This window comes from Hippoglossus hippoglossus, chromosome 16 (assembly GCF_009819705.1).
Source record: "Hippoglossus hippoglossus isolate fHipHip1 chromosome 16, fHipHip1.pri, whole genome shotgun sequence".
In the NCBI taxonomy this organism is placed as follows: domain Eukaryota; kingdom Metazoa; phylum Chordata; class Actinopteri; order Pleuronectiformes; family Pleuronectidae; genus Hippoglossus; species Hippoglossus hippoglossus.
In genome coordinates, this window is record NC_047166.1 from 5,029,751 (window position 1) to 5,043,744 (window position 13,994).

General features: G+C 39.8%; 2 protein-coding genes across 4 annotated transcripts; both read right to left on the reverse strand.

Annotated features, from left to right (window-relative positions):
* Window positions 1-384: 384 nt before the first annotated feature.
* Window positions 385-5,656, reverse strand: LOC117777216. 3 transcript variants are annotated; one of them, XM_034611843.1, is made up of 6 exons: window positions 5,343-5,656; window positions 5,098-5,123; window positions 2,575-2,940; window positions 1,685-1,875; window positions 1,432-1,593; window positions 385-547 (listed from the first exon to the last, which is right to left on the reverse strand). In XM_034611843.1, the coding sequence occupies exons 1-6, from the start codon at window positions 5,590-5,592 to the stop codon at window positions 526-528; spliced, it is 1,017 nt and encodes a 338-aa protein (XP_034467734.1). In that variant the 5' UTR covers window positions 5,593-5,656; the 3' UTR covers window positions 385-525. The 3 variants fall into 3 exon arrangements, with proteins under 3 accessions (XP_034467734.1, XP_034467737.1, XP_034467735.1); XM_034611846.1 differs by lacking the exon at window positions 2,575-2,940 and adding an exon at window positions 4,783-4,983 and having other exon boundaries at window positions 1,685-1,839; XM_034611844.1 differs by lacking the exon at window positions 2,575-2,940 and adding an exon at window positions 4,783-4,983.
* A 4,052-nt stretch (window positions 5,657-9,708) lies between these two features.
* Window positions 9,709-13,656, reverse strand: LOC117777217. Its single transcript, XM_034611847.1, has 6 exons — window positions 13,284-13,656; window positions 12,540-12,565; window positions 12,060-12,425; window positions 11,167-11,357; window positions 10,914-11,075; window positions 9,709-10,021 (listed from the first exon to the last, which is right to left on the reverse strand). Exons 1-6 carry the CDS (start codon window positions 13,531-13,533, stop codon window positions 10,000-10,002), a joined length of 1,017 nt encoding a protein of 338 aa, XP_034467738.1. The 5' UTR covers window positions 13,534-13,656; the 3' UTR covers window positions 9,709-9,999.
* Window positions 13,657-13,994: the final 338 nt, after the last annotated feature.

Sequence of the window (13,994 nt, forward strand, 5' to 3'; positions counted from 1 at the left end):
AATCAACAGGCTACATTTGCAGAGTACAATTGATAAAAGATAAAATGACTCTACATTTTAAAAACAAGAAAACAAGTAAGAAGACCACAAGTAGAGAAGATGTTTCCATCTATGTCCAAGCTACAATTAGTCACTGAATCATTTATCCTCATGATGCATTTTTACATGATCTTTTCTCAGCATAGGGTAAGCCCTTTAGAAAATGCTCCCTCAATAAATGGCTTTGGATGATTGTACTTGTATCTAACGAGGCAGACAGATAAACACATGGATAGATAGATAGATAGATAGATAGATAGATAGATAGACAGATAGATAGATAAACACATGGATATATAGATAGATAGATAGACAGACAGATAGACAGTGAGATAGAGAGATAGACAGATAGATAGAGAGATAGAGAGATAGAGAGATAGAGAGAGAGATACTTGATTGATCCTGAGAGAAATTTAGAGTATGCCACAGGAGCCTCCAAAGAGGATTTTGTCAGTAACGGAGAAGACAGGATTGTTGTGCCCTCCATCAGGTCCTGTTCACCTTGGGCCTGCAGGTGCAACAAAAAGGAAACTGCATGAGTGAGCCGACCCTTATAAAACATGGTCAGGGACATTCTAGAGACTAAACTGCAATTTCTTTCACCAAGGAGAACATTTGTTGAGAAGACATTCCAGTTGAACACAATTAATACATAAAATTTGACCGAATATATCCACGCAGTTTTTAACATTCCCCACACAAATATGCAAAATATACTAAACAGCCTGCAACAAGTGATAATGAGATGTGTTTTCCTCTGGAGCAGCAGTTCACAATGAAAAATCTGAGATATAAGATTTCTTTAAGCAAAATCTGGAACATCATAATGTCTAGCTACCATTATTGGTACTGAATATTAGATATATCAACGTTTGTGCATTGTCAACAACTGACTGTCCCATCAAAGTAAAATGCAATAAAATGTTCAATACTTATTGTCAGTTTTCACAATGAACTGAAGCGATTTGTACTCTCTTAAAAAATAAAAGCTCTTTTCTCATGTCACATAAAAAATTAAATACATAATAGAAAGCTTTTTTTTAAATGTGCATCTTAAATAAATTCCATCTCACTCGCTCACTGCTCATCGGAATTATGGGTTATTGTTCTGGGTCTGGATCCAGACTGGTGTCTTCCTATTAGTGACCTCTGCTCTATATGTTAATGGGTTATCCATTTAAAAGATAAAATAATGAATGACTAGATTATAACTTAAAATCAATCCACTGTTGGGAGAAAGTACTTAATTCATAGTGGAGAGATGAATCAAATGAAAGACATTTATTGTAAAGTTATTTATTATAAATCGTGCAGAATACAGATCTCCAGTGCACTAAATACACAGATAGTAGAAGAAAGTACAACTAAACTTTCCCAAAGTACAACACATACCTTGAGGAACTGGCATACTGGTTTCTGTTACTCTGTCTGTTCCTGGTTGCAGTGGCGGCTGCAGCCCGCCCCCGGTCACGCTGTAAAATGTATCTGATGGCTGCGTCCATCTTGGTCCCAGGATCACAGGTTGACTTCATTCCTCGGAGGAAGTGGACATAGCTGTGTGTAGAGGGGAGAGCAGTGGCCTGTAATGTCTGCTGATGCACCAACAACACCATCTAAAGCTTTTCACTCTTGAGTTTTATCAAACCTGATTCTGTCCTTGTCCTTCGACTCATACAGATCCTTCAGCGTCTCCGTTTCGTGACGACCAAAACCAACGAGGGCCACCCCCTCTTGGCCTGGCTGGAGGGATCTCTCTTTGGCTCTATCAACCCCACGCTGAAATCTGACTTCTCCCAAAACCTCAGGGTAAGGAATCGCATATTTAGTCAAGGAAACCTTCAAATAAAAGAAGAGTTTGTGTCATATATTAAAGCTCTTTCTATGCAATTCAAGTTTGCAAACAAACTGATTAACAGTTTATTCACATACATGCATACATTCACAACATAAAATTCAAAGACAGAACAGTAAGAAAATTGATAAAGATTGGTATCAGTGTCCAATTCACCACTGGCAAACAAAATAAAACCACAAAGGAATAATATGTGAACAGTTCTCCCAATTTGTTCCTTTAAGTTGTGCAAGGCACTGCCAATAGCTTAAGAGCTAAGGCTACGAACATCATGGAGTCTAGACTATGCTGTTCTTTAATTCATTTTTAAAGCGTAGAGAAAAAATAAACCTCTGATCTTCTCAGATCATGAGCAGCGGCTCCTGGATCAGCAATTAGAAGTTTCAGACAAATTCCTGGATCTGCCCTTTTATCCACATCCACACTAAGATTGAATGGGTTCATCTCACCCTCCACTAAGTTTGGTGGAAATCGATTTCGTATTTTTGGTTTAATTCTGCAAAATGAAAAAACAGTAATAAACTTGCCTTTCCTCACAGGCCTCTCTTTTGGACATTGTATTTTATTTTCAATCATGTATTCTCCAACTATTCTCCTAACTTTAGCTGAGCTCTTTTTTTTAAATAAACAAATCCTGCTTCAAATGTCAGTGTGGCACAGCATCTCATCTTCCTCTGCAGTACCTTTTGGGCCGTCATTGGACTCTGGCTCACTGAGTGCTCTTGCTCCCTCTGGTGGTGAGCCACCAATATGGCAGCGTAGCGCACATCATTCTCCAACAGCCATTTGAAGTTTTGACCTTTGTACTTGCCAAACTGAATCACATATCTGCTCAGAACCAGCCGGTCGTTGCCAGGGTCTCCGCCCTCAGAGAGAACGTGAGCCTTGGCGTCAGCCTCCACCTCCTCTGGCTTCTTCATCTTCACAGGAGCACCTCCTTGTTGAGCAGCTTTTAAAGCAGACTGCCCGGCTGCATAGTTCTCAGCCTCCTGTGAGGGCTTTGTGTCCAACTTCCCGTTAGAGGTCTTGCGAAAAATGGGATCACCTTTCTAAAGAAGAGAAAAAAAAATCAAAACCAAAACAATCCAGCAATGTATCTTTATTAATGACCAGCCACCTGTGATAGAGAATCTCTGAATTTCACTGTGTGATGTTGAACTTACGTCCACACAAGCTTTGGTCTTTGATTCTGTAGAGAAAGATAACAGGGTTTTAAGAATATTGTTATTTTCTGACTTTGACTTTCTTTTGACTAGAGTCCAACTGGTTTATCGGTTGGTCAGTAAAAATGGTCAGTTATGAGCCTTTCACAGACGGAGCGGTACCAGGGTTTATATTTGCTGACAGCTCTGATATGAAAAATTTTATTTGACAGAATAACACTCAGACAGAGACTCTAACTGTCTGACACACTACAAACCGCTCATCGATGTGACAGCATCATTTCAATCTAACGTTAAGTCTCCCTGACAACTGCCATGTACTCGTGTCATTGAGATGTTCAGTGATCAATACAATGTCTACAGATATGTTCATACAAAAAAGTCAATTTATGTATCTTTACATTTTAAAATGATGTTATTTACTTAATTCTAAATAGTTCTATATATCTGGTTGTATTTGTGGTTTCTTTTATTTATAGTTGTTTGTAATAAAGTTTATGGTTAAACTGTAAAATATCAAGCTTCAGTTACGTTTCATTGTTATATGTTTTTTTTTTGCATGATAATCCCGTACTTTCGCATCGACTACTGATGATGTAACGGCTTCTTGAAGGACTGTCCCTAATCGTAGGGGAATATTTCAACCACTACCCCTTGTGAATCTGTTTAAAGGGGAAAGATAACCCTCGAAAACAAGTGGTAGGGCCAAGGGGTGAAATGGGATTGGGTTTAGACTCACCCAGTGTCTCAGCCTCGTGGTTACAGTCCATCAGCCTCAGTGTCTCAAAAGCCACTTTAAGAGCTCCCAGTTCCGTGCACTTAGTAACCTGGACGTCTGTGATCTCCACAGGACTTTTCTTCTCCACCTGTCTGCGACTGATCTTCGGCTCGTCCCTGCGGTTCCTCAGATGGAAACCAAACCTCTCCAGGTCGTTACTGCTTAGACTCTCCTGCGCCTGCAAGACACGTGTGCTTATGGTAAGGAATCGCGTATATAGTCAGAGTTTGTGTCATAATTAAAGCTCTTTCTATGCAATTCAAGTTTTCAAACAAACTGATTAACAGTTTATTCACATACATGCATACATTCACAACATAAAATTCAGAGACAGAACAGTAAGACAATTGATAAAGATTGATAGCAGTGTCCAATTCACCAGTGGCAAACAAAATAAAACCACAAAGGAATAATATGTGAACAGTTCTCCCAATTAGGTCCGTTAAATTGTGCAAGGCACTGCCAATAGCGTAAGAGCTAAGGCTACAAACATCATGGAGTCTAGACTATGCTGTTCTTTAATTCATTTTTAAAGCGTAGAGAAAAAATAAACCTCTGATCTTCTCTGCTCACTTTCCACTCTTAGATTTCTCAGATCATGAGCAGCGGCTCCTGGATCAGCAATTAGAACTTCTATAAAAATAAGTTTCAGACAAATTCCTGGATCTGCCCCTTTATCCACATCCACACTAAGATTGAATGGGTTCATCTCACCCTCCACTAAGTTTGGTGGAAATCGATTTCGTATTTTTGGTTTAATTCTGCAAAATGAAAAAACAGTAATAAACTTGCCTTTCCTCACAGGCCTCTCTTTAGGACATTATATTTTATTTTCAATCACGTATTCTCCAACTATTCTCCTAACTTTAGCTGAGCTCTTTTTTTTTTTTATAAACAAATCCTGCTTCAAATGTCAGTGTGGCACAGCATCTCATCTTCCTCTGCAGTACCTTTTGGGCCGTCATTGGACTCTGGCTCACTGAGGGCTCTCCCTCCCTCTGGTGATCAGCCACCTCCTCTTGCTTCACCATCTTCACAGGAGCACCTCCTTGTTGAGCAGCTTTTAAAGGAAACTTCCCGTCTGCATAGTTCTCAACCTCCTGCAAGGGCTTTCTGTCCAACTTCCCGTTAGAGGTCTTGGGATCACCTTTCTAAAGAAGAGAAAGAAAAATCTAAACCAAAACAACCCAGCAATGTATCTTTATTAATGACCAGCCACCTGTGATAGAGAATCTCTGAATTTCACTGTGTGATGTTGAACTTACGTCCACACAAGCTTTGGTCTTTGATTCTGTAGAGAAAGAGAACAGGGTTTTAAGAATATTGTTATTCTCTGACTTTGACTTTCTTTTGACTAGAGTCCAACTGGTTTATCGGTTGGTCAGTAAAAATGGTCAGTTATGAGCCTTTCACAGACGGAGCGGTACCAGGGTTTATATTTGCTGTCAATACTGCGCCTTCTTTTGGAATCGTCCTTATCTGACCCTGCTGTGACATGAATTAGACTCACCCAGTGTCTGAGCCTCCTGGTTACAGTCGATCAGCCTCAGTGTCTCCAAAACCACTTTAAGAGCTCCCGGTTCCGTGAACGTAGAAACCAGGAGTCCTGTGATCTTCACAGGACTTTTCTCGTCCACCTGTCCGCGCCTGATCTTCGGCTCTTCCCTGCGGTCCCTCAGATGGAAACAAAACTTCTCCAGGTCGTTACCGCTCAGATTCTCCAGCGCCTGCAAGAGACGTGTGCTTATTGTGTGCGACATCTCTCAGCAGCCTGCACGTTTTGTTTCCATAGATTTGATTTAAAGAGAGATCGTTTCGTTAAAGTAAGATTGCGCACGCTTAGTTTAAAGCGAGGTCACGCGGAAGTACAACATGTCGGCAGACTGTAATTGGCCCGCCAATGAAGATGCCTTCAATGCCATCGGAATTTGGATATTTTTACGGCATTCCTTGAAGGGATAGTTCACCCAGAAATTTAAATTCACTCATTATCTACTCACCACTATGCCAATGGAAAGGTGCGTGAGGTGTTTGAGTCCACAAAACATTTTGGGAGTTTCAGGTGTAAACAGTGTTGCAGCCCAATCCCAAAAAATGTAAGTAAATAGGACTTCTGTAAATCACTGGACTGATCTTGGTATTGCCGACAGCACGTGAAGGCAGCACACTTCATTCACTTTCACTTTCGGTCGTCAGAGGCTGTGTCTGTGAAACATGGCGCCTAAAAGCGCGAGTCGAGTGGAGGGGAAGAAGTTCCTGGATCTCACCGACGTCCTGGTCTCCACCTTCACCGAGAGAGCAGCAGTGTCCGTGGCTGCGGAGATTCTTCGAGAGATCGACTGCAACCAAGAAGCAGAAAGACTCGGTGAGAAGAGATAAGTAGCAGAAGAATGTCGGTATCAAAGTCTACATGCAAGAATACAGGCAATAATTTACACGTATTTACAGGCAAAATAAATATTTGTGTTATTATACAAAAAATTATAAGGAATCTATCATAAAAACTTACAAACAACATGTCAATGGTACAAGACGTATGGTGATGTAAAGATTAACGTGAAATGATAATGAAAAGGTGAATTGGAAACTCTAGATGGATCAGAGCTAATAGGACTCTGACGGACAGAGGCATTCGTCGTCCTTCTGTCCGGAATACCCATTCTCCCAGCTTCGCCACCCCCCTACCTCACCTGCCCCTGGCCTCCTGCCCCTCAAACTCCAGCCCTCAGTCCTCAGAGCCGTACTGCCCCCGTGTGGCCAAACGCAAAAACCCACACCCTCAGAGACCAGACAGGGAGGGCCATATGCCAGGGATGTCGGCCTATCCAGGTGAGAATATACTGTTGGGACATGGTGTTTGGGAGACCAAAGCTCTGCCTATATGTGCAATCAAAAGCCTGAAGCCGCATGTCCCTCCAGGACTCAGTCTCCCAGGGGCCATCAACGTCACAGAGGTGTGAAAACCCCCCTAGGGACACAGGTTTCAACTCCCATTGGTCACTCTGGACCCCATGACCTGTGAGGTCACCGGGCCAATATAAGGCCTGCTCCCCCTATTTTCTCTCTCTTTCTACACTCCCTCCACGGAGAGAAGGCTGTCGAGCCTCTTCTCCAGCTCACATCTTCTCTTTCCATCCAACTCTTCGAGAGGAGCACAAAGGTGCAGCTTCCAGCTCATCTCACCAAGGAAACCTCCTCGCGCTCCAAGCTCTACCAACCCTTCAAGCAGCGACTCGATGTCCTGCTTGAAAACTTCAACCAGCAACTGAGCTACACAGCTCAACAGAATCACTAAGGCAGGAGCCACACAACCAGCCAGACGACTTCACAGGACTTCGAACTGCACAGCAACTACCTTTTTCCCCTTTCCACGGACGGGTAACACAACTGGGCTTAATAATTATACTAGGCTAAGCAAGACTGTTTATTCGATTCTGTGTGACGTTTATAAGTTTGATTTGTGGTGTTGTGATATTGTGGTTACAAGTTGTTGAGAAAGTTAATGTTAGTTATGCTCTTCAGTCCTTCCGTGCATGCATCTAGCAACTTTCTCTAATTTGGCACACACACAGACACACGCATAACTCTTCACCTCATTATCTCTACAGGTCGTAAACATTCCAATAGGTGGGGGAAGGGTGTTATCGCTTTGGCCAGCCGCCATTTTGAAAGCACGCTGACTCACACAGACACACACACATACCTGTCTTTGTTTAGTAATTACACCATTAGTAATTTGTGTTTTTATACTTTATTATATTCATAATAAATGTTTTTCTTTCACAAATGTTTTTTCATTAATGTTGCATAAGTAAATTTTGCCAACCTCTACACTGTCAAGAACTCCATATCCTTCAACTTAGCTAACTATCTATATGGTAATTTTGGTTATAGTTATTAATTTAATTGTTAATCAGAGTTCCAAATTTGTAGTTTGTACTTTTATGAGACTTATTCAATAAATTGGCTATCTTTTTCCTTCCTTTGAAGGGTGGTACCCCGAGGTAACTTTAATCAATTGAAGTTATTATTTAAAATTAATAATAAAATATTTATATTTTATATTTTATTTTGATAACCAAATTTATTGAATGCCGAAAGGCACACCATTTTATGGTATCACGTTTAATGCATTATGGCACAACAATACCATTGTATACATTCACCCAACTTTGAGGTTCTTGTACTTTTTTACACTCAATGCCACATTTAAATTGATATGAAAAGTATAAAATATGATGCATTGCTATTGATTAGTGTATTAAGCCATAAATTAGCTTCCTCTGGGCTAACAACTTTAAAATGCTACTCACAGATTATGGGGTTGGTGATGAAGTAGAGTCAAGCTTGTCCACTAACCAGATGGCCGGTGGTTCGATCCCCGGCTCATGTATTCTGCATGCCAAAGTGCCCTTGAGCAGGATACTGAACCCCAAACTGCCCTTGACGGCTCTGCTATATCGCAGCATATAGTGTAAATAAAACATATACGACTAGGAAAGCAGTATACAAATGCAATCCATTTAACATTCAATACATTATTCCATTAATAATAATTATTCAGCAGTATAAAGTAAGTATAAGACTATTCCTCTATATTTTTTCTTTTTGGATACTGAATTAAAAAGTATTTTTTTGCTGCAGTGCTAGTTGAATATTTCTCCAACATCTGATTATTACAGGTTAATCAAATCTCACATGTTGTTTTATAATCTACTTGCCCTCTGTAACCAAATGAATCTGTGTATGTATTCATTTATTCATTCAGGTTCTGGTCCAATCCAGTTGTGGCAGTTTTTACTGGAACTACTTCTGGACTCGGCCTGTCGTACCTTCATCTCCTGGACGGGAGACGGCTGGGAGTTCAAGATGTTGTTCAAGACAAACAAACACAGATTAAATCATAACGTCTTTGTGGAGGTAATCAACCAGTGTCATTGAAGTACAACACGTATGATCTCTTCAAGCAAGTGAACCTTATTGCACCACACTGAATGAACCACTCACCAAGAATAGTGTCATCACGAGGAGCATCTACAGAAACTGAAGGCCTCAGTGTTTTGTAGTTTTTTTCATCCATAAAAAACTTTCATGAGTCGCTTTTCCTCTGTGGCTTTAATGAATGGATTGAATCAGTCACCGACAATTTTACAATTTTAAATCAACAGGCTACATTTGCAGAGTAAAATTGTTTAGAATCTATCATATAGTTGTGATTAAAGGTGTGGGTGGGCCGCACAAATGTTTCAGTTTTCAAATTGGGCCGCAACATTCTGAAGTTTGGGAACGGCTGGTTTAGATAAAAGAACTCTACATTTTAAAAACAAGAAAACAAAAACAAGTAAGAAGACCACAAGTAGAGAAGATGTTTCCATCTATGTCCAAGCTACAATTAGTCACTGAATCATTTATCCTCATGATGCATTTTTACATGATCTTTTCTCAGCATAGGGTAAGCCCTTTAGAAAATGCTCCCTCAATAAACGGCTTTGGATGATTGTACTTGTATCTAACGAGGCAGACAGATAAACACATGGATAGATAGATAGATAGATAGATAGATAGATAGATAGATAGATAGATAGATAGATAGATAGATAGATAGATAGATAGATAGATAGATAGATAAACACATGGATATATAGATAGATAGATAGATAGATAGATAGATAGATAGATAGATAGATAGATAAACACATGGATATATAGATAGATAGACAGATAGATAGACAGATAGACAGATAGACAGATAGATAGATAGATAGATAGATAGATAAACACATGGATATATAGATAGATAGATAGATAGATAGATAGATAGATAGATAGATAGATAGATAGATAGATAGATAGATAGATAGATAGATAGATAGATAGATAAACACATGGATATATAGATAGATAGATAGATAGATAGATAGATAGATAGATAGATAGATAGATAAACACATGGATATATAGATAGATAGACAGATAGATAGACAGATAGACAGATAGACAGATAGATAGATAGATAGAGAGATAGATAGAGAGATAGAGAGATAGAGAGATAGAGAGATAGAGAGATAGATACTTGATTGATCCTGAGGGAAATTTAGAGTATGCCACAGGAGCCTCCAAAGAGGATTTTGTCAGTAACGGAGAAGACAGGATTGTTGTGCCCTCCATCAGGTCCTGTTCACCTTGGGCCTGCAGGTGCAACAAAAAGGAAACTGCATGAGTGAGCCGACCCTTATAAAACATGGTCAGGGACATTCTAGAGACTAAACTGCAATTTCTTTCACCAAGGAGAACATTTGTTGAGAAGACATTCCAGTTGAACACAATTAATACATAAAATTTGACCGAATATATCCACGCAGTTTTTAACATTCTCCACACAAATATGTAAAATATACTAAACAGCCTGCAACAAGTGATAATGAGATGTGTTTTCCTCTGGAGCAGCAGTTCACAATGAAAAATCTGAGATATAAGATTTCTTTAAGCAAAATCTGGAACATCATAATGTCTAGCTAACATTATTGGTACTGAATATTAGATATATCAACGTTTGTGCATTGTCAACAACTGACTGTCCCATCAAAGTAAAATGCAATAAAATGTTCAATACTTATTGAACATTTGTCAGTTTTCACAATGAACTGAAGCGATTTGTACTCTCTTAAAAAATAAAAGCTCTTTTCTCATGTCACATAAAAAATTAAATACATAATAGAAAGCTTTTTTTTAAATGTGCATCTTAAATAAATTCCATCTCACTCGCTCACTGCTCAGCAGATTTATGGGTTATTGTTCTGGGTCTGGATCCAGACTGGTGTCTTCCTATTAGTGACCTCTGCTCTATATGTTAATGGGTTATCCATTTAAAAGATAAAATAATGAATGACTAGAGTATAACTTAAAATCAATCCACTGTTGGGAGAAAGTACTTAATTCATAGTGGAGAGATGAATCAAATGAAAGACATTTATTATAAAGTTATTTATTATAAAACGTGCAGAATACAGATCTCCAGTGCACTAAATACACAGATAGTAGAAGAAAGTACAACTAAACTTTCCCAAAGTACAACACATACCTTGAGGAACTGGCATACTGGTCTATGTTACTCCGTCTGTTCCTGGTTGCAGTGGCGGCTGCAGCCCGCCCCCGGTCACGCTGTAAAATGTATCTGATGGCTGCGTCCATCTTGGTCCCAGGATCACAGGTTGACTTCATTCCTCGGAGGAAGTGGACATAGCTGTGTGTAGAGGGGAGAGCAGTGGCCTGTAATGTCTGCTGATGCACCAACAACACCATCTAAAGCTTTTCACTCTTGAATTTTATCAAACCTGATTCTGTCCTTGTCCTTCGACTCATACAGATCCTTCAGCGTCTCCGTTTCGTGACGACCAAAACCAACGAGGGCCACTCCCTTTTTGCCTGGCTGGAGGGATCTCTCTTTGGCTCTATCAACCCCACGATGAAATCTGACTTCTTCCAAAACCTCAGGGTAAGGAATCGCGTATTTAGTCAAGGAAACCTTCAAATAAAAGAAGAGTTTGTGTCATATATTAAAGCTCTTTCTATGCAATTCAAGTTTGCAAACAAACTGATTAACAGTTTATTCACATACATGCATACATTCACAACATAAAATTCAAAGACAGAACAGTAAGAAAATTGATAAAGATTGGTATCAGTGTCCAATTCACCACTGGCAAACAAAATAAAACCACAAAGGAATAATATGTGAACAGTTCTCCCAATTTGTTCCTTTAAGTTGTGCAAGGCACTGCCAATAGCTTAAGAGCTAAGGCTACGAACATCATGGAGTCTAGACTATGCTGTTCTTTAATTCATTTTTAAAGCGTAGAGAAAAAATAAACCTCTGATCTTCTCAGATCATGAGCAGCGGCTCCTGGATCAGCAATTAGAAGTTTCAGACAAATTCCTGGATCTGCCCTTTTATCCACATCCACACTAAGATTGAATGGGTTCATCTCACCCTCCACTAGGTTTGGTGGAAATCGATTTCGTATTTTTGGTTTAATTCTGCAAAATGAAAAAACAGTAATAAACTTGCCTTTCCTCACAGGCCTCTCTTTTGGACATTGTATTTTATTTTAAATCATGTATTCTCCAACTATTCTCCTAACTTTAGCTGAGCTCCTTTTTTTTTTATATAAACAAATCCTGCTTCAAATGTCAGTGTGGCACAGCATCTCATCTTCCTCTGCAGTACCTTTTGGGCCGTCATTGGACTCTGGCTCACTGAGTGCTCTCGCTCCCTCTGGTGGTGAGCCAGCAATTTGGCAGCGTAGCGCACATCATTCTCCAACAGCCATTTGAAGTTTTGACCTTTGTACTTGCCAAACTGCATCACATATCTGCTCAGAACCAGCCGGTCGTTTCCAGGGTCTCCGCCCTCAGAGAGAACGTGAGCCTTGGCGTCAGCCTCCACCTCCTCTGGCTTCTTCATCTTCACAGGAGCACCTCCTTGTTGAGCAGCTTTTAAAGCAGACTGCCCGGCTGCATAGTTCTCAGCCTCCTGTGAGGGCTTTGTGTCCAACTTCCCGTTAGAGGTCTTGCGAAAAATGGGATCACCTTTCTAAAGAAGAGAAAGAAAAATCAAAACCAAAACAACCCAGCAATGTATCTTTATTAATGACCAGCCACCTGTGATAGAGAATCTCTGAATTTCACTGTGTGATGTTGAACTTACGTCCACACAAGCTTTGGTCTTTGATTCTGTAGAGAAAGATAACAGGGTTTTAAGAATATTGTTATTTTCTGACTTTGACTTTCTTTTGACTAGAGTGCAACTGGTTTATCGGTTGGTCAGTAAAAATGGTCAGTTATGAGCCTTTCACAGACGGAGCGGTACCAGGGTTTATATTTGCTGACAGCTCTGATATGAAAATTTTTATTTGACAGAATAACACTCAGACAGAGACTCTAACTGTCTGACACACTACAAACCGCTCATCAATGTGACAGCATCATTTCAATCTAACGTTAAGTCTCCCTGACAACTGCCATGTACTCGTGTCATTGAGATGTTCAGGGATCAATACAATGTCTACAGATATGTTCATACAAAAAAGTGCATTTATGTATTTTACATATACATATACATACATACATTTTATATCTTTACATTTTAAAATGATGTTATTTACTTAATTCTAAATAGTTCTATATATCTGGTTGTATTTGTGGATTCTTTTATTTATAGTTGTTTGTAATAAAGTTCATGGTTAAACTGTAAAATATCAAGCTTCAGTTACGTTTCATTGTTATATGGGTTTAATACGGACTCCATTTCTGCCAATAGATCCCTTTCACCTAAATCTTACACACTGGACCTTTAAGTTTTATTTATGGAGCTGCTATGAGTTATTAACTAGCAAAAATACACATGAATTCAAAATCTAATGTGTGTCTCTCGGACATGAATTAGACTCACCCAGTGTCTGAGCCTCCTGGTTACAGTCGATCAGCCTCAGTGTCTCCAAAACCACTTTAAGAGCTCCCAGTACCGTGAACTTAGAAACCAGGACGTCTGCGATCTTCACAGGACTTTTATCCTCCATCTCTCTGCGACTGATCTTCGGCTCTTCCCTGCGGTCCCTCAGTTGGAAACAAAACTTATCCAGGTCGTTACCGCTCAGACTCTCCAGCGCCTGTAAGAGACGTGTGCTTATTGTGCGCGACATCTCTCAGCAGCCTGCACGTGTTGTTTCCGTAGATTTGATTTAAAGAGAGATCGATTCGTTAAAGTGAGATTTTCGCGCGCTTAGTTTGAAGCGAGGTCACGTGGAAGTACAACATGTCGACAGACTGTCATTTGCCCGCCAAAGAAGATGCCTTCAATGCCGTCGGAATTTGGATATTTTTACGGCTTTCCTTGAAGGGACAGTTCACCCAGAAATAAAAAATGCACTCATTATCTACTCACCACTTGTTGCAGTCAAATCCCATAAAATTGAAGTAAATGGTGACCACTTCTTCAAATGTAAAAACAGTAAAAAAAAAAAAGTCTAAATGTCCCCTGTGATCTATGCATGAACGCGGCTCCAGCCTAACTAACCAACCAACCAAACAACCAACCAACCAGCTAACCAACCAACTCACCATGTAAGCAAGCAAGCAATCAACCAACTAACTAACCTTATAA